Here is a 24087-nt window from a genome sequence, read left to right on the forward strand (position 1 = left end):
TTTCTTAAAATGAAGGCTGTATTTGATCCGTAATCACTTATTATAAGTAATATATCGTGCTTTCTCACATAAGTCATTATGGGAATTCATTTTAAAAATCTAGGCATTCGTTTGAGATTACGATTTGACGGTGCTTTAAGTTACATAATTTAATTAAATTTTTTGAAACAATTTGTCCATTGATATACTGCCACCTAACATACAGAAATCATAAATCAATTATATTTAATATTAACTCAATATAATGCAAGACACTTGAAATAAGGCAATAAGATTTACGTTGCTAGCAAATCATGTTATCAAAGAAAAGGACACGAGACTGATGTTTTCATGGACACAAATCTTGTAGTAGTACCCAACAGACATTTGGCAACAATTATGTAAATAACTACTAAATTGACCATTGAGATTTGTTATAATTATTACTTATTATGTAGCACTGTAGAAAAAGTACGCTAGGGTTATGAGGTCATATATTTTCGCGCTTTATACACACATGACCTCAAATTGACCTCAATTTCAAGACGTAATCAAACCATTGCCAGAAAAAAAAGATTCAAAGCAAAAGGAAAATAAGGTAAATAAAGAACCAAAAATATTCCATACATAAAAATTAATGTATTATATTATCAATAACGTAGAGTATAGTTACACAAATAATAAAATTAGAGGAAAACAAATTTATACATATTTCTTAACGCGAAAATAATAATAATAAAAAAACAAATTATACATGCTATCAACACAAGATTCTACTTAAAAAAAGAAAACAGTAAATTTTTACAATTTCCTAAAACAATCGTCTCACGTTCGATCCAGCGCTCACTTCTTCACCGTCTATTTTTTATTCATTGTCAAGAAGAAATTTGGCGTCAATTGCAGAGAACATTAATTGAGATTTAACTCAGTTTCCGCCTGAGCACAATCAGATCGTACCGCACACGAGCGAGGCATCCTACGGTACATAATTGACGTAATTATGACAAACGGACAACTTAGAGTTTTTAAACAATTGCTTCAAATACTCTCACTACACGTACAAGTACATTACGTTTATATTGCGATACAAGGGCACTAGGTTTTATCAACAGTACCTTATACAATAAACGATCGAAGTGTTCCAGTTAGCAACGTGCTTAACATAAATAAGCAACAAAACAAAAAATGAAAATGTATACCAAGACAACACATAAGAACTAAGAACGATAACAAAAAAAGGACATACAAAACCAAGTACATACATGCGATTTTTTGAAATAAAAAAAGCAAAAACCTAAATGTAACGGGCCAAATAAAATACTAATAACATAACAAACTCTCGGGCGTTCGCAAAGCAAGGCCAGCGGCGGCGCGCTTTACAAACGCCGTTGCAATGGCGTTAAGTAAACTTCGCTGTGTGTAATACAACACGCGCAGTGGTCGCGTTGCTAAATATAAACATTTGTGCGAACCGTAAGTACCGATTGTCACTGAACGAAATAAACTGAGGTCTGAGAGACAATAAATACGTAAGAGAACGATCGACGCAACGAAGCAGGTAACTCGCGTACGGTAACGCGACCGGATTAAACTAACATACTGACAACTGGACACTGCAAGCTCCTCTACCGGCCAGGGACATGCGTAAGTGCCTTACCTCACGCCCTCTCGCACGCCACGCACTCCACACTCCCCTATTCCAAATTACACCCAACTCTTTTTTTACACGGTGTATACGTTAAGGAGAAATACTATCAAAAAATTGTATAAAAATATAGCAATTTATCGTAAATTAAAATATTCATAGCCACTTGATAACAAGCGTGCTTGTTTATAACGAACTAAGTCAAAAATGCTAACACAAAACAAAGGTCGGATCCGAAGAAAATTTTTAACGAAATCTGTTGGGTTTTGTTATTATAGTCATAGCAAACGGCCGTTATTTTTGGTTTCTTAAATTGCTTGATATACGGTTACACAAAACTAAAAAAAGTTATTTGAAATTTAATATGCTCCGTGGACAATTGCCTTTTTTAAGGTATCGTGCTCGAACGAAAAATTCGTGTAAAAGAGAGTTGGGTTTGTATCTCCTCGTTCGCTTAACCATAAATATAGTTTACATATAAATTAAAACATAGACTGAAAATTACACATTTCTTACAAGTTAATATGTACAAGGCTTATTAAAACGTTACGTTTGTATTTCTTCATCGAGGTTCCGGAGGCACTCCCGGCAGCTCCGAACGTTCTAAATTGAAAGCGTTTCCACTATCCACACGCGTAAATCTAACACCGAAATTATGATCAATATTCAACTACGATTCACTCGGCGCCGGGTTGGCAGCGCCCACGACGATTCGCGCACTAAAAACGTCCATACAAAAACCTATCTGGCACTAATATGTATATCCATTACAAAATTTATAATAATATATGTATTTACAATCACAACATAAATTTGATAAACAACCGAGAGAAGTTATACGGGTGTTATGGCGTCGTCTGCTTTCCTGCGGTTTGAAGGAACTGTTGCAGTCAATTAATACATCTGCATACGTGAACCCGCACCGGCCTAGTCGGTCTGTAACGCGTTGATGGACTGATGCCTCCTGCTCGGCGATTGCTTTGGAATATAAAATGTAAACGAATCTAGCGTTGCCCTAAAAATAATATTATTGTCATTCAAATTTCATCCTTAAACTCAAAGAGAAAAAGTTCACACTGTTAGCGTACCAGTAGTACCGATTGATATTACAAAGATAACTACACGCTGATATGTATAATAAAAAATTGTGACGTCATGTGTTATTGTATTTGCTCGTAAGTTGTTCTGCGCCGCCGACAGAGGGATCCGTGGCGCGATTTGTTGAGACTTGTTCCGAGCGCGATAAACAAAATCAGCTAATGACAACATCAGTGTTTCATTTCAGTCCACATAAGCTAATCCTATTCGATCAAGCTAGTTTCAAGAAAGCGTTGAAGCGGCATCAAGTTTTGGTGTCACACAAATATAGATTTTGTTTATTTTATGGAGTGCCAATATTTATTCAACACCTGAATATCTGTTTAGAAATCTAGTGTAATACATGCTCAAATAATTCAAAACTTAACTAATATATTTATCATCCAATTAATTCCTAATTCATTTATTATCATGTAAAATAAGTTCAAAATGATTTCAGATTCTGTTATTAATAAATCTCATTTATAATAAAGTTTTAGGTCAGTTGATATTTTTCGCTTTAAATCATAAGACTACACTATACTATATTCGCAGGGCGAAGTTGAAATATGTTACCAAAAAAAATACAGGCAGTATGTCTCTCGTTTGGACGATGCGAAGGTGTTTTTTTGCTCTTATTTATTGGTTCTACTAGTTTATCTAACGGCTTGTGATGTTTTTGCGACTTATTTTCATTTAATCTGTGATTGTCGTGTTGAGTGTTGTGAATAGGATTTCCCGGACAACAATTAATTATACATTCCTAAATTCATGTTTACCTTTTTTATTGTAAAATCTGTTTGGTTCAATAAAAAGATGTTGTTTGCATAATCCATTTTCTTATAAACATGATTTCAATTATAAAATTTCCACTTGCTTAAGAGTGTTTTTAAAGAGTGATATATAAACTATGTCCAGCGAATATAGTATAGTTAATAATGTTTATAATAGTGCGCAAAAGATGAATGGTGATGAAAATGGTGAACGTAAGTCAAAAGCGAAGTCCTACAAGTGTTCCCATACAAAGTGAAGTATTAGTAATATACTCGATTGGCCCACGCGCTGAATAATTTAATTTCCACGAATAAACCGATACTTAGACGCGAATCAATTCGTATAAGTGTTCCCGACGGTAGTTTCCTTAGGTGGAGGATAAACACTACTGCGACAATGATACTTAAGATATGAATAACAACTAACGACTACGCTTACTGTACAGAGTGGGTGCGCTGGAACACGCGTCGCTTAGCGATCCGATCCTATTTACAATTACTTTGTAATAATTTACACAATTTTTTGGTCAACGTTTTGGGAACAGAACGAAGCGCAAAGATCGAAATCGACCCGTCCGATCGATCCCATCGAACCCACATCCCGTGTTTGGTCGCAACTATTGTAAACAAACTATATACATTGTCGTGCTGATGCCCCTCGAATAAATCCACCGACGACATTTCGTCTGCCGATTGAACCAATCACGTGTTTTGATTTACCAAAACATAAACTTAATTATATCTAAATGATATCATTTTATTTTAGCTTTAATGTAACAAAAAGCGTCTTGTAACAATTGTTACATTGCGTGTCAAATGTTTATTTAAACGCTTCACACCGATTAAAGTAATTGACAATCATTCACAAATACATTTTAAAATTATTGCAATGTGAACTTGACGTCTTATCGTAGCTTAAAGTTAAAAAACAAATGTATTTGTGAAAGTTTATCATTAAGTTTATTCTAATCAAATACATCATACAATTTGCACTATCAATTTCCCCCAATTTATTTACATGCAAATGGATCAAATATCCTGACCTGGCCGACTTCAATCGCCACACAATCCTATCACAATGATTTCTGTGTTATACGTTTAGCGCAACGCCCTCCATTCGCTTCAATAATAAAAAAATATCTCGTTACATATCATTCCAGACAGAATCGATTACGCGCCTCCCGGGAAAGTGAGAAGCTACACAACAACACAAACGTATAAAAATATTAAAAAATATATTCTTTATACACAAAACTGCATTTTCACCAAACAATAAACGCTCTATAATATTAATATGATAAAAATTTTAAAACCTTCATGCAACTTAAGCATCAAAATATTTGTAAACATTGGTGTTTTCGTAAAGGGCAAGGTGATTTAACAAGGAAGAAAACTTCGAATGGAATATACCGGCACCGATCTATGTAGCCTTAGAGACTTACTGGCGTAAAAGATCATTTCCGTATAACGCAAATGAATCTAATCATTGATTCTGTTTGTTCTGAGCGACTTTCCAAACGTTGTGGCTTTAGATCGATGCCGATACAGGGGTACACGGTTTGAGAAACGATTATATTAAATACATTTCAATTTCTATTTCGTCAAATTCAAATTTGTTTAAAGATCTGTTTCACAACAACATGAATCACGACACGAAAAACAACAAAAAAAAACTACCGAATAAATTAATGCATGATAAAAAATTTAATAATTTTAAATTAACTAAATATTTTAAATGCTGTAATAAGAGCAAAAATACTTCACGAAAATGCAAATTCTCTTTGATAGGTATAAAATTATCTTTTGAACATATAGATGGTTTAAATGATTTATGATGATCTAAAATAATTCATCTAATTATGCTTATAATTAATGATTTGTTATAAGTAAATATTAACCATCTCCCAAACCGTGTACTTTCGAAATAGGATTCGATAGTATAGATCGAACCGTCGATTTGAACGTACAGTCTAGTTTTTGTCGAGAAGAGCATGACCTGCTAAAGAGCACTGTAACAGCGCAGTCCGTTACAAACACACGACGCATCGTTAATAGTAACCACGACGCACTCTGCGGCAAAGTCCCGTACTTGCAACGTACATAGATGTGCGGCAGTATATCACGCACGGCGTACATTGCAGCTACAGTACGGCTCTTTAAAAGTACATCGTGTACAACGCGCGCAAGCTACGATGGCCCGGCGGGAAGGCGTACGGTCACTCGCGCGGTGCGTTCTTCAGCAACGAGATGGCGTGCCGCACGTACTGGACCAGATGCCGGAAAGTCGAGAACAAGGTGAGAGGGCCGCACTTGCGGTCCACTGCGATAAATAAATCTGGAATTAAAAAAATGTTATTAATTTTAATGTTCAATTTATCATTATTATTTCAGCCAGATGATGTCCACTGCTGCGCATAGTCCTGCATAAATTTTCGATAGAATCGGTTGGAAGCAGCCCTCTACATCTAAGATCGTTTGTCCCCCTAAGAAGTGGACGTCATACGCTGCTTTAATTGTTATGCATAAAATTTTACAAAAGATCATCGATTTCTTAGATATATAAGCCACGGGGTCAGCACAAGCACATACAATGAGAATAAACAAGCTATCAAAAGTTTAATGTGGAGCGATTTACGGCCACATTACAATAAAATAAAATGTTTTTTTTCGTCTATTTAGGTTTGAGTTTAGAATTTGGTTAATTAACATTTAATAGTACATTGTTATTTAAATGTAGGCGGCTACTGACCGATCTTAAAGGAAATATGGGGGAGGCCTATATTCAGCAATGGATGTCTTACGTCTGAACTGACGATGGTGATTATTTTGTAACAACTGTGTGGTGTGCAATATAAACCTTGATGAAATAAGTAAATAAAATAAATATTTGTTGTCTAAAGCTTCTTAGTAACCGTAAAAGCTGGGTAAATTTTTGTAACTCCCGCATGAGATTTCATACATTCCTGCTGGTGTATAAATAACCATGTCACTTTGACAAATACAAGCATGGAACAGTTACGACGTTTACACTATACAACCGTCTTTAAAACGTGAACGCTGTAGGTGTTTTATTTTAATTAGGATAGAAAACTGTACTCGTGAGGTTTAAGGAGGTTAAGAGATGAGGATGTACCTTGGTTGGGGCGCAGGCGACAGAGCGCGTCGGCCTGCTCCCAGAGGTCGTGCGCGACGTACAGGAACGTGTAGTACTTGGTGAGCTGCAGCAGCGCGTGGTGCGCGTGCGCCGGCACCGAGTGCGCCAGTGAGCAGTAGCCCGACGACGCTGAAGCACCAGAGCCCACCGAGCCCACAGACCCAGCTGGAGACGGCGTCGGAGATAGAGGCGACACCGACTCCGCACACGCCGGCTGCATAAAGTTTTTATATTAAAATAAGAATTAACGACACATACGCTAGCTGTTCCACCTCCAAGAAATTCCGTTTTTAGTTGATCTCTACTTGAAAGAAATATTTCTAATAAATTTTAGGTTTCTAAGTCTTATGGACCCAGAGATAGCGTGATGAGTCAGAGCGTAATTATAAATATGTATAATATATAGACTGTTCCGCTCTAAGTTTACATGCAATACGAAAGAACTTATACATATTAGCCACATCACATCTTAGCTTGGAATAAGTGCAGAGGTGTTATAAAGGTCATATTTGAAAAAAGTTTCAGTTATTTTTTAAGAACTACCGGTTACATTTTTAAGACATCTAAAATGCCGGCCATCTCTCGAGTTGTACTTTATACAGTGAGATGGACATAAATTATACTTTCAGGGGCGGCTGGGTAACCTTTGGATCTTGTGTCATTCACTCTATATATTATAAGCCTTCATAATTTAGTCTTTCTTTCGCCTAGCGTGGGCATACCAGGGGACTCCTTGAAGTTGATTAATATAGTGATAAGATAGAGTTTTCTTTGTTTTTTTGGCCTGAAGACAAATAAACAGAAAAGCGGCTCCGTTCAACTCTAAAATAACTTTTGTATTGTCATCGATTCAGTGAATCAGTAGTTGTGACAGTAAAGGTATAATATTTATTAAAACGTAAAAACGTCATGGTTCCATACCTTCTGTTGGTACTCCTGTACGATTTTGTTGTACTCTTTCACCTCCCGGTTGTACATTTTGAACATACGCAAGTAAAGCAGCGCTTGAACTCGTAGACTGTAAACGTAATATTAAACTTAAACCGCCGCATAATGCACGTGATGATACATAATATAAATAATACTATGATGGTTTCAGAGACATTTATTTTATTGAAACATCAATTTTACTACATTTTATGTAAACTACGAGTACACAGAAATGAACTTTCTTCTATTGTTTTTCGAACAAAAAACTATATATATATGTATACTATATATATATATATATATATATATATATATATATATATATATATATATATATATATATATATATATATATATATATATATATATATATACTATGTATACTTATACAGAGACGATAGGTTATAGATGTAAATTGGTCAGTTGTCAGGAAAAAGCTTGAAAGCTCATTTATCTATTTCCAAAATGAGTAAAAACTGATTAATCAATCAGATCAATAATTTCTGGCACTAAAAAACCTAAAGTGACAGAAGGTAAAAAATATTTAATTTTAAAACGTAGCAATCCACATTTTGTAAATATGTTTTATTACTATATTATCATTACGTTATTTATTATATCTAAAACTATTTAACCTAATTTTATATGATATTAACCCCTTTAAAGTTTTTAACCCATTACTATCCACCCTGTATATTATTACTCAGGTACATTTTGTTAATATAACATGTTTTGCTATATTTTTGTCGAGTTAGCAAATAACAGCTCTCGAGTTTGTTGTATAAGGTATGCACGTGTGTGAATGCCCTGTCTGTTTACATAAGTAGTATTCTGACGCACTATCCTTTATTTTGTATTGATTTAAAACTGTGAGTTAGACAAATAAATAAATGATATTATAAATAAACTATAGTTATGTCGCTTCAAGTTCATTGAAATATCAACTTTTTTTACATAACACATACCTTAAAATATCGAGTTTGCTAAACGTTGAACTGAATGTGGAATGCGGCGACGCTCGGAATCGCTGAGGCATCGAGTGTATCGACTTTATGTACTCGATGGTCTCGCGGTAAATGGTGAAGGCGCGTTTGGTGTCCAGCTCCAGTTCCAGCACTCGACCGGTCAGGACGAAGCACAATACAGACTCCAAGTATAGCATAACCCGAGCCAGAGGTTCCTGCTCGCGTTCGGCCGCCGTCCGCAACCTAGCTGCTTCACTCAGGTAGTATCTGTGTGAAGAAATAATTCCGGTTTTTATTACGATTAAAACCGGAAATCGTCAGCCAATACGCTCATTCAAAGGCAAACGAACTCCCCCAAAGATCGCCACGATGCTCGGTCATGCGCTGACCGCATCCTGCGACTTCCCCCAACCTTTATCACGTCATCAGTCCGCCAAGTGGAAAACCTACTCATGCACGGATCTAGACTACCGGATCCCACTCAACAACTTTTAAAAGCTGTCGGTTGCACAAATTACTCGTTTAAATAAGAATAAGTTTGGGCTGTTATAGAAAACGAAATATAATATCGACGACGCATATTAATTTCGATTTTTTTACCTGAAGTGCAATCAAATTATGGTAAATTGGTGGCTATATTTCCTTGAAACTATATATCAGTGAAATCCATTCAAATTTGTTGGAACACATCTTGATGGTTTATAAATAGTACAGCCAACGAAAACGGCTTTGCTATAGTGCTACCGAAATTGCTGTATTGCGCCTTAAGAGAGCGCAGCGAGGTAGAGGCCGTGGGAAAAAAATAGATGCTTTCGTTGAAATGGAAGTGAGTGAAAGACAAACCGCATAGTACGCAAGACAGATGGTCGCTGATTCAAGATTCTGGATCAGAAACCTCGGACCGAAAAGTATTATGTAAAAAGCCCAACCACAAGGTAGACAGACGAGCTTTTTAGATTAGTCGAAGGACGCCGGATGCAGGTCCCTTCCAACCGGTCCTACGGGAAATTTATGGGTAAAGGCCTATATATCCATGATGAAAAAATTTATTTTTCCATAGATGTTACTTTTACAACAGGGTTTGTACATTTTACACTTTCTACCTGGTGCTTACCTTATGTAAAAGTGAATTTAGTTGTCAGTGTTTAACAACATGCGTATTACGAAAACCGTAAAAACTAAAGGACAGAGGACTTTTAACAAACTTAATGGTTAGTAAACAAATATAGATCTATGTAGGATTTTTTTTCTTTGTAAACACTAACTTGTGATCCCGTTCCTCGTCGGACAGCGCGTCCGCCGGTAGACGTTCGAAGTAGGAGTAGTAGATGGGGGTTTGGCCCACAGCCGCGCGCTCTTGCGTCACGCAAGCCACTTCACCCGCCTGCAGACGAAAATGAAAATTATTCCAATAAAAAGTAAATACTTTTAAATTTATAGACAAGTCTATTAATTGTCGTACTTTCTTTAGATATTTATACAGATTAACTGTTGAAGTCTCCTTATATACAGAATATGCACACATTAACAAAATTTACTTATAATTCAATCATTGCGGTATGTCTCAAGAGTCGCATCTCCTTTATTATGGTGGACGGGAGTCGGATATCTTAACTCGGTGCCGCGGGTACAGAAATATAAAAAAACTGAAACTAAACCAACCTATGCCTATGAAAATCAGTCATCAACATTAATATTTTTGGTTAACAGTTCATGGATTAATTTAAATTATATATTATAGACATAACACAAAACAACAATATTTGTACAAGTAACCCTATATATTTCAAGATAACTTATAAGTATTTCTATCATCACCAATATGTTAACCAAAGGTTTGGAATCGCTGCACTTGCGGATGTGTAAGTTTATGATAACGAAATACAGATATAAAATAAATGCAGTGTATATGATACAAGTTTATATAGATACATTATGATAAGCTAAGCTTCGAGAATCGAAATTTGTATTTGATTTCAAGTTCTTCTTATCAGCCGATAGATACCCACTGCATGGCAATAGGCCTGCTCGAAAGATCGCCAGCCTACCCACACCACGTCGACCAGTTCATGGTCGCCCCTCGTTGCCTATTAGTTGAAAATAAATATATTACCTGGTCGTTGGGGGGCGTGGGCGGCCGCGGTGCAGGCGCTCGTCGCGGGGGCCCACGCTGCAACACTCGCAGCGTCTCCGCCCGCAGTCTGCTCAGCGGCACTCGCACCAGGATGCGCCCGCGGACACGACGCTCCGTCACTGCACATACCATTTCACAAATGTTTAATCCTTGACTTAACAACTAACTTAACAACGTACCTCATAACAAAACCACTAGACGTAGTAAGATAGAACTATGATAGGCTTTATTATTGCTGCAGGATGTTTAAATTCGACAACGCTATTAGACAACTGTGTGCTCTTCAATATTAAAATAAACAAAAATACAATGCTTTAATCTGTTACTATGTCCCTCAATTGGCTATGAATTATGAAAAAAAAAAATTTTTTTTTTAATCTTTAGAGTGGAACTATCGGTGTTTTATACAAAGGAATTACTCAATAAATAGTTAAAATGAAATTTACCATTGGACGACGCTTCCTCCATCCTTTCGGATCCCCGTCCAGACTTTAACCCTGAACCGACATCGGCCTCGGCGTACACAAACCGCTGCAACGTTAGTTTATCATTCGGTATTCTCTCTAGAGACGTCTTCTCTCCTGACAAACGTTCCAATGACAATTTGTCAGCCGATAACCGTTCGTGGGACAACTTGTCACCAGACAACCGTTCTAGCTTATCACCGGGGAGACGATCGATTGATATCTTTTCATTCGAAAGTCTTTCATTTGGCATCCGTTCTGACGATCGACGTTCATTTTTACCGGACGCCGCCATCCCAACTGTGAGCCTGTCCGTTGATAACCGATCGTTATTTGACACCCTGTCAGATGATAACCGATCAGAAGGCACTCGATCATTCGACGTCCTTTCCGTGGATATTCTATCATTTGACAAGCGGTCTGAAGGTATACGATCATTAGGTATCCTTTCCATTGGCAAACGATCACTAGATGCTCTTTCTGGCGCTAACCGTTCATTCGCCATCCTCTCCGATCCTCGTTCGTTAGACATTCGATCTGGTACGCGATCGTTCGTCCGTTCATTTTGGAAGCGATCACTGACCGTTCGGTCGGGTAATCGGTCGTTAGGTGTCCGGTCTGATCTTTCATTGGATAATCGATCACTTTGAAATCGATCACTCGACGCTCGGTCGGGTTGTAACCGATCGTTAGGAATTCGATCAGACGGTAAGCGATCGTTTGACGTCCGTTCCGTCGGTCGGTCAGGGATTCTTTCGTCGGATCGCCTGTGGTCTGGCCGTTCTATGGACATACGTTCCTGTATTCTTTCGTTTGCTATTCTTTCTGCTTCCCTCCTTCTGGTTAACGATTCGGGTTCCTGTGGTGGGGAAACCCTGGCGATGGCCTCTTCATTTCTTCTTTCGGTGGATCGTTCTCGGTGACGTCGGTCTTCGTCATCAGCACCGGATTCTGGCGCAGTAACTTCGATAATCGTCACCTGACCTTTTCCCTTGCCTCCTTTTCCCTTGCCGCCTTTTCCACCCTTTCCTCCACATTCATCGCCTTTTTTGGGTGTGAACACCTGTAATTAATATCTTTATGAAACTACAGTTATATTATTAATTTCAAGATCACTACAATGTTAGCTTGTAAATTTTCATGATTTCTAAAATATTATTTATATGTTATATAAGGAATGTATAAGTTTTTATTGGAAGAATTTAAGTTACCGCCTAAGATTGACATTTGATAATAGTTGTGAGGTATTTTTAGATTTCGGTCATCTTTTTTTATTAAGTCATCGGCGTGAGAGGAACATATTCAGCAAAGGACGTCCTACGACAAAAATTATGACAATGATTTTATATTCAATGTATTCGCAAGTGGTAAATATTGATATAATTTAATAAAGTAGTTTTGTCTAAATAAAAAACATGTAAATTCTGATTACAAAGTTGTTTTTTCTTTACTGTGTACTATTTTATGGGATACTACAGCAATTGTTTAATTATAATGCATGCAATATTAGTATCGATTGTCGTTAGCTTTGTAATAGCCATGGCAATCCGTTGGGTTACGTAGGTTGCTTTTATTCGTCTACGGATCTCCTCATGGTCCATCATCTGTCTATAGTCCTCTCCATGGCTCGTTGAGCGGCTGTGAGCTTGTCACGTTCTAATGATGTAAGTTATTATGTATATATAAGTAGCCTAGTAGGATATGACGTTTTACTTCACTGCTTGTGACCAGTAATGATTCTGAAAATTGGTTCTTACTTTTCGGAAAATGTGCGTCTTGGTGTCCTGTAAGACATGATGCTGCGGTGGATCAGGCTCGACGTCGCTTTCGGGTGCGGCGGGGGAAGCCTGCCGTTTGGGAGGCCGACCGCGCTTTTTCTTCACAGGCCTCTCCTCCGGCGTGCGAGGCTTGGGAGGGCGACCCCTCTTTACCGGGGCGTTGGCAGTAGAGAGCGCCGCGTTCGCTGTCACAGGGGACGCCTGCACACAACAATTTTAATAAATTTTAATTTTCTGTTATATACCGCCAAAAGTAAAGATATTTATATGTATTTATGCAAAGATCCATATATTCACAACAATTGGAGAAAAAAATGAGAAGTCTGAAACGCTAAGATGGGCGGGCTACTTGCAACGAATGACTGACACCAGGTCTGTTATCTCCGAATGGACCTCGCAACAAAAAAGATCTCGAGGTAGACCCAGAAATAAGTGGCTGGAATGTAAGATCTTGGGAGTATTGGTAGGAAGATATCTTTGCAAAGAGCGACCAATATTAAGCGGGAAACAATGCTGACAATGGGTTGTAGTGCTATAGAAAAAGACAGCGCAAACTCATATGTATCGTATAAATTTAACTTTAAAATTAACTGTCATTATAGGACACAGTACATACAAAAATCATAGGCACAATAACTCACAATTAAGTCGAGACTTTTGCTGTGGAACAATCACGATACTTTATTGGTTAATATTCAACAAGGTTGATAATTCGATATAAGGTGTAAGTTTACCCACATAATGCAAATACTGGGGAACCTGCGATTCTTGATTAAACTTTTACATTTTTAACATGACATATTGGTAAAAGGAAATAATGAATTTAAAAGCTGCGAAAAACATGTAATGATTCGGCAATAGGTCATTTTAATATGAAGTAGATTTAAAGACAAAAAAACAACGTTATTGTCCTACGAAGCTATTAATCAAATTCCGCCGTAACCCGCTAGATATTTATAATAAAATGGAAATATTACTAATTCTATCTCACCGTATTATGAGAGCGTGAGGTGTCTTCGTCGCTTGAAGCAGTCGAGATGCGATTTGCGGCTGATCTTCTCCGTCTTGATGTTCCGGGGGACGGTGAGGAAGTCTCTGAATCGGACAGCTCCGAAATTGGGCTCTGTGGGGCAAAGAATTACCTTCAACCGTGTACGATAAGACCAGTTTATTAAAACTACTTAAATAAATCCGGATAAAATAGATTTTAGATAAACGGCAGACCTCAGTTGCGTTGGAAGACGTCGCTATATTCCCGTGCAGAGCACCAATTGCCCGCCACAACTCATCCTTCAACCTCAGAAAATCGTTAAGCACTACGGTTCTGTTCTCATTGGGTACTGTTTCCAAGCATCGTTCAAAATCAAGAAGACAACTCCGCAGGTTATACTTGAGTATTCCAAGATTGATCCATTTCTGATAGCCGGACATTTCACGCCCATTATTGAGACTATCAAGCAAACTTATTAGAAAATTAAACGGATGACGCTCCATATCGCCGGCGTGGTAGGTGCTGGAATGAGCTACATATTGCAACGGCGTACAATGTAACCTAAGCGGCAACGGGAACTTTGCAGACAAACATCGGGGAATGCTTACTCAGTAGCCTTTTACGGCGAACTGCCCGACTGTTGCAAACAGACACCTGAGAAATTACGGACTCATCGAATTTATAGCGTCGTTGCTGTAAGATAAGTTTATTTGTGTTACATTCAATGTAGCTAGTCCGTTTATAACTTGCAATTAATATTCACAAATATCAATTCAAATTAAAAGATTAACTATACTTTAAACAAAAATTATAAGGTCGGTAAATTTGGCCTTACTTATATTTTATTTTCTTTTAAACGCCTTGAACAAAGAAATTGAAAATTCCCAAGGAAAAAAATACTTAATATTTTCCATAAAACTTCAGAAAGTTAAAACACATTATATTACATTACAGTGTACGAATTAAAAAACATATATTTATAAGTAGTCGTTTTTTATGAGACGTTAAGTCAACAAATGAATAACCACTGAAATACGTTTGATTTATTTACTTTTTCTATTCGACTCCAATATGCCTTATATTATAACTTTTAGCAGTAGTCTTTCGAAGCAGTTAATTTGTAATAAAATTTAAACTTTTAAAGATGTAATAGTTTTTTTTTTGTTTAATTGTCGACCAGTAACTAAGACATTATCCAAATGTACCCTTTACATACCAAACAAAATAATAATAATATGATTGGCCACGAAGTTATGTATTATATTAATGTCTGTCTAGAATAGCCTTGAACTTTGCAACTTGTTACGGTTAATGTACCGCCCACGTGATAATTAAACTTGACCTAGATCGAATACTCAATATAACTGAGTATTATCGACTCTATGTTATAACAAAATCACAACAGTGTGAACAGCTAAAGGGAAACGTTTATAATGAGAAAGGTGTTTTCATATTCGCACTTTATAATAAGAAAGAAAGATGAAACTATTAATTTCAGTCGCAATATAAATAATATAAAGGCTACATATTATACATGGAACAATATACACGGGGCGGTAAAATACGTCGCAAAAATTTTATTATGACAAAATTAAACTATTTACTCATATCTTTCTAAAGGTAACGCTTTTTAAAATCATGTAGTAAACTTTCAATTTCAACTTTCAACTATTATGCGATTTTTAAGTTTCCAGCAGTTTGGATCTACACTTTGTTCCGAGATCTTGATAAGCATGGTGCAATGAAACGATGTTTATAATTTGATTTTGATTCCCTAAAACCATAAATGTAAATTCTTGATGGTTCAACAAGAGTGAATTACGACATCGTGTAACAATGCTATCCAGATCTTCATTTGAAATGGAGACGACCGATGATGTCCGTGTAGCATTAAAGGGGACGAATGATTGGGTTTCCTCCGCATAAATATGATATTTATCATCAGGGGAGTCAATGATAATTTCTGTAATAAAGCAACGCACACTCGATGAAACAACGTATGCATTTTTCACATTTAGCGCCATCTTCTGGTGTAACAAACTAGCTGGACATTTCACACCTTTCGCCTGCTATTTTGAATATCGACCGGTGTATTGCTCAGTTTGTATGTATGTAGGTAAACAACAGATGACGCAAGTATCTCACTTATAATATTTGTGGTGTAAGATATTTTACTCGTGATGGAATCCAATTACCATTAATCCTCTAATTACTAAAAGTCAATGAAACCTAGACCAAAACCACGCATATAGAGAGTCACAAATGTATATGATTGAAAAGGAAAAGAAATAAGATATTACGTGGAATTCTATTATATATCCGTACACTTACACTAATGAAGAGTTTGTTCACTTTTTAATACGAAATTTATGCGTTAGGAGTTTACTTTTATGTCTTGTATTTATCGTGTTTCTCTCACTATTTTTATGTAAGTATGTAAATTTTGGCGCTAAACAAAATGTTCACAGAAACAACCGATAATATATCTATTTCTATAAAGAGGATCTCTTAAAAAATCTCTACTTTAGCTTTTAAGTTCTAAATAAGCAGCAACAGCCCTTTTCCGGTAAAATAGATAGAGTATTAATTTCTGCAGCACTGGCATATGGTTCTACAAAAACTTGATTATTAAACCAAATTGATGATCAAACATAGAAATCTATAAAGAATGTAGTTAAATAATGTTAGTATGACAAGGACGAAATAATGTTTCAGTATTTCTATTAGACTTACGGGTTTTTCCTTGACGACGGCGAGAGCGTGTCGGAGTTCGTTGCCCGCGTCGTAGGCGGTATGGTCGGCGTGGTCGGGTGGGTGCGCGGGCGGCGGCGCGAAGTTGCTCAGGCTCCAGGAGGCCCGCTCGGCAGGCTGCGCGGCCGGCGCAGGCGCTGACTCCGCCGCCGACTCGCCAGACGACGACTCCGACTCCGAGTCAGAGGGGGAAGATTCGCTACCGGAACTCGGACTGCCACCGGATCCGATAGGGGAGAGGATCCTGAAAATAATATATACTTCTTATACACCCGAAACAGAAGTCGCGTGAAGTTGCTGGATACTGGCAGCGCGAGGCTGGTCTTCGTGGCAACCTCTGGGAGGCCTATACCTAGCATTTAGGAACGCATTGCATTTTATCGCTTGTCATGTTGATGATGATATTCCTTTACTTTATAAATTTTCAAATACAGTTCTGCCGAGCCTTAGATATGCGCAAAAGAACTATATGTTAATGTTAAATATGAATTATTACAAGAAAATGCTTCAACTTTATGCAAACTACAAATATATGTTAACACATTTTTAACTCCTATTGCTAACGAAAAAGTTAGTTGCCCATTTTCTGGAATTAAATTTAAGATTGAAATAAATGATTGTGTATTCAGAAACTTGTACGTGTTAAACTAAAAATTTTATTTGGTATTATATTGTTTCCTTGTCTGTTATAAATTTCTTTTTTAGACGTTGATTTCAATATTAGCGTTTCTAAATTAGCGATTGTACACGTGACGTGATAAACATGGCCGTATAGAACAATATACGCAGAAACGATTGCGGCTAACTGCTCGCACGTGTTCCGTGACACGTGTATATAAAGCAAGCAATTATGACCCTTAATGTATATTGTGTAATCTTTAATCTTGCTTATGGAAAAATTTTTACCACTTTGGACACGTACTATTGAAAATAAATGTATTAAGACATTAACTTTACAGAAAAATATGTTTTCAGAAAATCGTAATTAAAATTATTAATATTAAATATGGTACATGAGTGTTACTCCATGGCTGCTTCGGCACACAACACTGATTTGAGTCCCTGTGGTGTAATTATTGATGAAATTTACAGATTTTGTTCCAATACATGACGTTTATTTCAGAAAGTTAAATTTGTTTCACGATATTCTCCACGATAAATAAATACTAACAAGTGACGAAAGAAATAAATATTTTTTTTGAAAAATAAATTTAGTTTGATTTTCTTTTCTAAACAATCAAAAACTACTACACTACACATGAAATAGCTTTAACTCAAAATAATATCCTACAATAATCAACTTTTTTCCATCAGTTCAAATAATAGCTGACCACAAAATTTAAAATAAAAAACTTTAATTATAATTACCAAAATATGTGAAGTTATGAATTCTTCGGTATTCAAGATAGTTGCTATTTTAAGTAAACAACTATGTAATGATTTAATTAACAACTATTTAGTAATATTTATTTTAAAAAAAAACAACTATTAAACTATGTAATGTTTCAAATACGTTGCAGTGTCTGGGGCCGCGAGTATTTGTTTGATGATAATATTTCATTCATTCTATTAAAGTTATAGTGGTCTCTAAGTACAAGTAGGAAAATAAATTGAGTATTTACTGTTATCAAAAAAGAAAATCTGCATTGGGTCCATTTAGTGACCTGGTCAAATTATCTAATAGGTACGTACTTACAAATCGTTTAAAATAAAGTAACAGTAGATGGGCCAACCACAATTTTCACGAGTTTAACCTGGTAACTCGATGTATCACCTTGCATAAAGTTAAGAACTTACGGTTCCAGCCTGGTGGTAGTGGCGGCGACCTCATCGTCACTCTCCGAGAGCCCAAGGTCTTTATTCACTACCTCACTGCAACCTCGGACGTTCAGTTGATGACTAGAAAGACAGACAATGTTAATTAAATAAGACATTTTCATTAAGAGCTATGCTCTAAATTTCTTTTCGAGGTCGAATCAAGAATGAGGAGACGGACGAATGTAATCAGAATAGTCCAGCAAATTAGCAAGTTGAAATCGCAGTGAGCAGGCCACATGTTCGTTGAGGCGTTGAGATTCTGTCATGGAGATCATTAAACGACAAACGCAACGTATGACGTCTACCCTAAAGATTGACGGGAGGACTTAAGGTCTTCGACAGACGACGGATGCAGATCGCTTGCTACCGTTGGGAAATGCTAATGTCCAGCAGTCAACGTTGTACAGGTGATGTGATAATGATGATCAAGACATCCTGAACTCTGGTCCCGGCTAAAATAATCTAGAGATCAGCAAAATTAATTCGATACGGATTATAATCATAAAGAGAATATGCTTTCTTTTTCTCTCAGTTGTCATTTCTTTGTAGCTGCAAGTTGACTGTCTAATAATTTTACTCATAAATCTATATGTATATTCAAATTGATCAGTATGAAATTACTTGACGAACTCTTAGAATGGTAATTCTCTGTAGACTCACGCATTTCTCGAATTTAAAGTTTAAACTTAAATACTTGGTGTACACTATTACTAATGATCATTTTCATAAATACTTACGGCGAGACTGAACTCCTCGAGTTAGATATCCGGTTGTCGAGACCTGAAATAAGAGAAAATATTGTCAGTAACGTTCACAAATAAATATATCCTAATAACTATATGCGAAAAAGTTGTGCATTTATTTCACTCCAGTAGTAAACAGCTTCATGTTATAATTTATTAATACTTAGAAATAGTCGAATTTTACAAGATAACAATAAAAAAGGTTAAAGGTAGATCCCAGTAGTGACATTTATAGGGTATTCACTACTAGACTATATATATATATACTATCTTTTTTTATACTTTGAATCAATTACTATGATCGTTGGTGCACGTTATAGACAAGAGAATATCAAAATAGTTAGAGAACGAGAAGATACAAGCAGGAATCAAATTATGCTCTATCCTCAACTACTTGTACTGAAAATAAAAGTACGAGATTAAAGTCTATCTCAAATACAGTCGGTTTTTTGTGACCATCTTCATATAAGATTATATTATCCTTAGAAAATCTTTACTCTATATATGTATAGTAATGTGTTTTTACTATTTTTACGGACATGAGACAATATAATCAAGTTAAAGAGAAAAATAATTACTACTTATATTATTGTAGCTGAAGAGTATAGAAATATATACATGAATGGACCAGACTACAATTTTCATAAAAATAATCAATTTGTCTATAGTAATCATTCAAATAATGAATACAGCAAGAGAGCAAATCTTTGTTGTGTACACATATTTAGGCTTTGAAAGACACGTCGAAATTTATTTGGCAAACGAAATAACTTATTTTAAAATAATTACAAACGCTTGCGTGTATACAAAGCTCGTCAATATTGTATGACTGTAGAGTGAAGTAAATGTTTATTCAAAATTTTCCTGAGTATTTTCGTATTTACTTTTCATTATTGACATAACAATGCATGTTTGTTATGTTGACCTTGCCTTAACTATCCAATGACCGGTAGATTAGATATATGTTTGCCACGTTCTTGCCTATATTGCCGTGTGTAGTAGATCTTCCACTTTTAAGACTAGCCATTTTAATCGGACTATTAGTCTAAAAATCGGCACAGAAACGTGGACTATGGAGCCTCGTGACAAATTCACAGTCACTCAACGGGGTATGAAGATGGCTATGCTCGATTTCTCTACGAGATCGAATCAGAAATGTGGAGGTGTGTAGACAAATAAAAATAATTGAAATAACCCAGCGGATTGGCAAGTGGAAATGGCAGCGTGAAGGCTACATAGAGTGCATACAGTGGACAACAGATTTCGTTAATAACGCTGGATGCTAGCCGATTTCGAATGGGACCGTCTATTAGAAACCTAGGGAGGTGACCAATGTTCATCAGTGGTAGTCCCGTAGGATAAATTCTGAAAATAACGAAGGACTGTCATATAATGACGTTCCCGGAGCCAAACACTTATAATATTTATTTTAGCGGTTAAATCCCTTCAGATTCTGTTCGTCTAGTTACTTTATTGATTAATAAAATATTTAACGCAATGACAGTACTTGTTTTCTTGTAAAATAAAATTTCGATTCGCACCATAAACGATATGGTGTCCTTATAAAATCATACAAAATAATCCTTCGCACTTCCCATTTTTACATAATATTGCATTGTTATATATTCGAAACGTACTTTTGTATCGGTAAAAAAATATAATAATGTCTTACGTTCTTACATTTGGAGATATTTTATGTTAAGCATGTATTTAATGAGAAGTGAGTTAACATTTACGAAGCTCTATTTCATTGCAATAAGATCGAATTTCCGTTAAATTAATTTTACACACAATATGTGCATACGATTTAAGGAAAGGGCCTAATGCTTGTTTAGGCTTGAGCACTCGAGCAAACATTGTCTACATGAGGCAGTAGTGGTTAATAGTAAGTTCGGTTCGTCGATACCATGTTTACTGTGACGGTCTACGAACTTTACAGTAGGCAAGACGGAACTTACCGCACTAATGCAAGTTAATTATACATTCAAAGCCAAATACGTAAAGTGAATCACAATAATAAATGTTTTGATTGTATAATATAAACAAAGAAAAATGCTATAACATTCATGAAAAATCTATGTTCGAGGCTGAAAAGTTAACATAATTATGTCATAATTATATCAGTTTAAATTAAATCTTTAATGTATTTATTTATGATATAGTGGTTATATCATAAAGTAGTTTTATCACATTTATAAATCTCTTATATATAAATCATTTTGTATTAAGTACAAGTTTGTGATCACACCATTGCCAAAACAAACGTATACTGCAGTTAATTAAGCTAAGTTTCATGTTCGTATCGCGATACAGGCTTGTATACATTGAAGACCATGGGGTGTATATATGATATAAATAGAATTTTGTTACTATAATAAATACATTGTATTTCCCATTTGTAAACGACTTAAAGCAGTGAAAACTGATTTAAGACAGTACACATTTTAAAAGAAGAGTATAAAAAAACGCACATTTAAAAAGATAAAAAGCGAGATAAATGCACGCGGGGAAAAACAGCGGCGTTATTCTTATCCCTAGGCGTCGCGGTCGCGCGGCTGTAGATAAAAACTTTCCAGGATCTTATCATATATCCACGTTAGCATAGTGCTGACGTCGTCGGCCCGCTGCATTCGTAATATGGAAACCGCAATCGACCGTAACGCGGGGTTTTACCATAGAATGCAGTTCTACATTTGTAATTACCTATGCGTTTTTTGTGAAATTTTTTCCTCCTATTCTTACGAGTACTCAATAAAAACACTCAAAGAAGTTTTCGCTTAAACATACAAACCTTATATTCCAATACATCATTTACTTCTTCCTTTTGTTCTAGAAGTAAGAAAGAGCCGATTTTAAGCAGGGGAGCAAAGTTAAGACGTCTCGCTGCTAATATTTAGACACTAAGAACTAAATCTATCACTATTGATGCTATTAAACACATCGTATCTATTAAGAAATAAAAAAAAATATTTGCTATCATTGGCATGTTAAAATCAATAAGATGACTACGCCCATGCATATCTCTTAAGATAATTGCCGAGCGAGGTACTTACAACTTAGTTCTACAATTTACTAATTAAAATTCAATTATATTTAAAAAACATCGAGTAAAACAATTCTTCATTTGCCAAATGTTAAAGGAAACGGTCTATCCAGGTCCAACCTCCAAACTTCACGAGATATTAACTCTTATATCAACGACCTATAGGGTCGACGACCCGGGGAAGTCTGGGTGACTTCTATCGCCGTATAAAGAACTTTGAGAACCTCTACAAACATTTTAATCGTTTCGACGAACAAAATGTAAAGGTAAACGACTTCACAACGCAAATTTATAATCGGGCAATGGATGATTACAAGTAGGTTTACTAAACCGTACTCGATGTGTTAAAATTAGTTTGCGGTTGCATTTCTCGGAACTAACTCATGCCGCAAGCTAAACTCATTTATATCTATAAAGTTTTTATTGTGTTCTTTCATTTTGATTATACTTATTAAATTATAAAACTTTTCATCTAGTGTATTTTATCATATATATATATTTATGATAAACTCTGAACTACTATGTGACATTTATTATGTTGTAAACTACATTAATCAGTAATTGGAATGTAATCTAATAATCACCAGAAAAATGGTATATATACACAAACCGTTAAGTATCCTGTAGTAGCAACAACTCTCAGCACAAAATATAATAAGTAAGGTCACAATGTTTGATTACATTATTCAAACAAGCCTTGTTTTTTTTTTAAAAGTTCGTCTTACATATTATTAAAACTCGATCGGGCGTTTGCACGCCACGGCTGCGCCTGTCAATTTTTCACGTTTTGTGTAGACTGTAGCGACGTTACTTAGCCGATGTCGTGTGCATGCGAATAAGTGCATCGTCAATATATCTGTCGCGACTACCTTTTTTATTCGAATACAACAAGGTTATTACGCATGAACGTACGGTATAGAAATCATAATTTATTCTGGCTCCCCTGGTATGGTTGCCGAAAGCAAAGATGTCATAGAATAGTCCACTTAGCTATAACGAATACGGTTTAATACATAATTCACACCCGCCCCCATAGCCAAGTGAAGCCGGTCTCTGCTATAGCAGTGACCCTTGAGCAATAAATAGGTTCAGATTTATCAACAATAGAAATGTAATTGGTTTTGTACTATATGGCAGTAGTATCCTGAGAGGAATTTTAAAGACACGTTTCTCCTTTCCTACTACAAGGTATGATAAAAAAACGATGACTAATTTTATTGAAATCAATGAATAAAGTTAATATCAAATTTAAATCGCCTTCAAAGTACTCTCCTTGGCTAACGATGCACTTATCCCATCGTTGATTCCAAAGCACTTATAAAATGCTTCTTTCGGAAGGCCCTTCAGTTGCAATGTCTTTCAATGTCGGGAAATGTCTTAAAACGGTTTCAGTCAAAAATAGCATGGTCCTAAATCCCGAGTGTCAGGCGGGTGAGTCAAAAACTCGCAAATCAGTAGCGATGTCTCGGAACGATTTCGCAATGACTCGTCTAATTTGCAAATCATCAGTTAACATACTTTGCATTGGACCTATACGTAATGTTTATTTCCTCGACAAGCTCTCGATTTGTCAATCGCCTGTTTGATCGAACTATTTTTGCTTGTCTTTCGACGTTCCCGTCGGTTTTTGACGTCTAAAGATGCCTCGACCTTTGCTCTTTCTCAACTGATACATTCCTACTTTTGAATCGCTCATAACACTTGTAAATAGTCTTAAGCCTGAAGTCACCACGTTATTATCATACACTGATTTTAATATTTCATGGGTTTCTTAGGCGTTTCTTTGCAATTAAAAACAAAAAACATGTTGTTCAAAATCCATGATGTGCCACCAATACAACA

At 36.1% G+C, this 24087-nt stretch overlaps 1 protein-coding gene across 2 annotated transcripts in view; it reads right to left on the reverse strand.

Annotated features, from left to right (window-relative positions):
- Nucleotides 1-4690: 4690 nt before the first annotated feature.
- The window catches only part of lilli (lilliputian), a 113982-nt gene continuing 94585 nt past the window's right edge, over nucleotides 4691-24087 (reverse strand). For both annotated transcript variants that reach the window (XM_068766849.1, XM_068766851.1), the window contains 12 exons: nucleotides 19197-19239; nucleotides 18439-18540; nucleotides 16624-16885; nucleotides 13891-14022; nucleotides 12879-13100; nucleotides 11104-12184; nucleotides 10637-10776; nucleotides 9789-9907; nucleotides 8524-8790; nucleotides 7550-7646; nucleotides 6608-6842; nucleotides 4691-5809 (listed from right to left, as the gene is read on the reverse strand). In XM_068766849.1, the coding sequence (XP_068622950.1) occupies nucleotides 5691-5809; nucleotides 6608-6842; nucleotides 7550-7646; nucleotides 8524-8790; nucleotides 9789-9907; nucleotides 10637-10776; nucleotides 11104-12184; nucleotides 12879-13100; nucleotides 13891-14022; nucleotides 16624-16885; nucleotides 18439-18540; nucleotides 19197-19239 (2819 nt within the window). In that variant the 3' untranslated portion in view covers nucleotides 4691-5690. The remainder of the gene's footprint in view (nucleotides 5810-6607; nucleotides 6843-7549; nucleotides 7647-8523; nucleotides 8791-9788; nucleotides 9908-10636; nucleotides 10777-11103; nucleotides 12185-12878; nucleotides 13101-13890; nucleotides 14023-16623; nucleotides 16886-18438; nucleotides 18541-19196; nucleotides 19240-24087) is intronic.

Source organism: Battus philenor, unplaced genomic scaffold (assembly GCF_028537555.1).
Source record: "Battus philenor isolate CCGP_79_NKW_IND1 unplaced genomic scaffold, ilBatPhil1.0.hap1 SCAF_22, whole genome shotgun sequence".
Classification (NCBI taxonomy): domain Eukaryota; kingdom Metazoa; phylum Arthropoda; class Insecta; order Lepidoptera; family Papilionidae; genus Battus; species Battus philenor.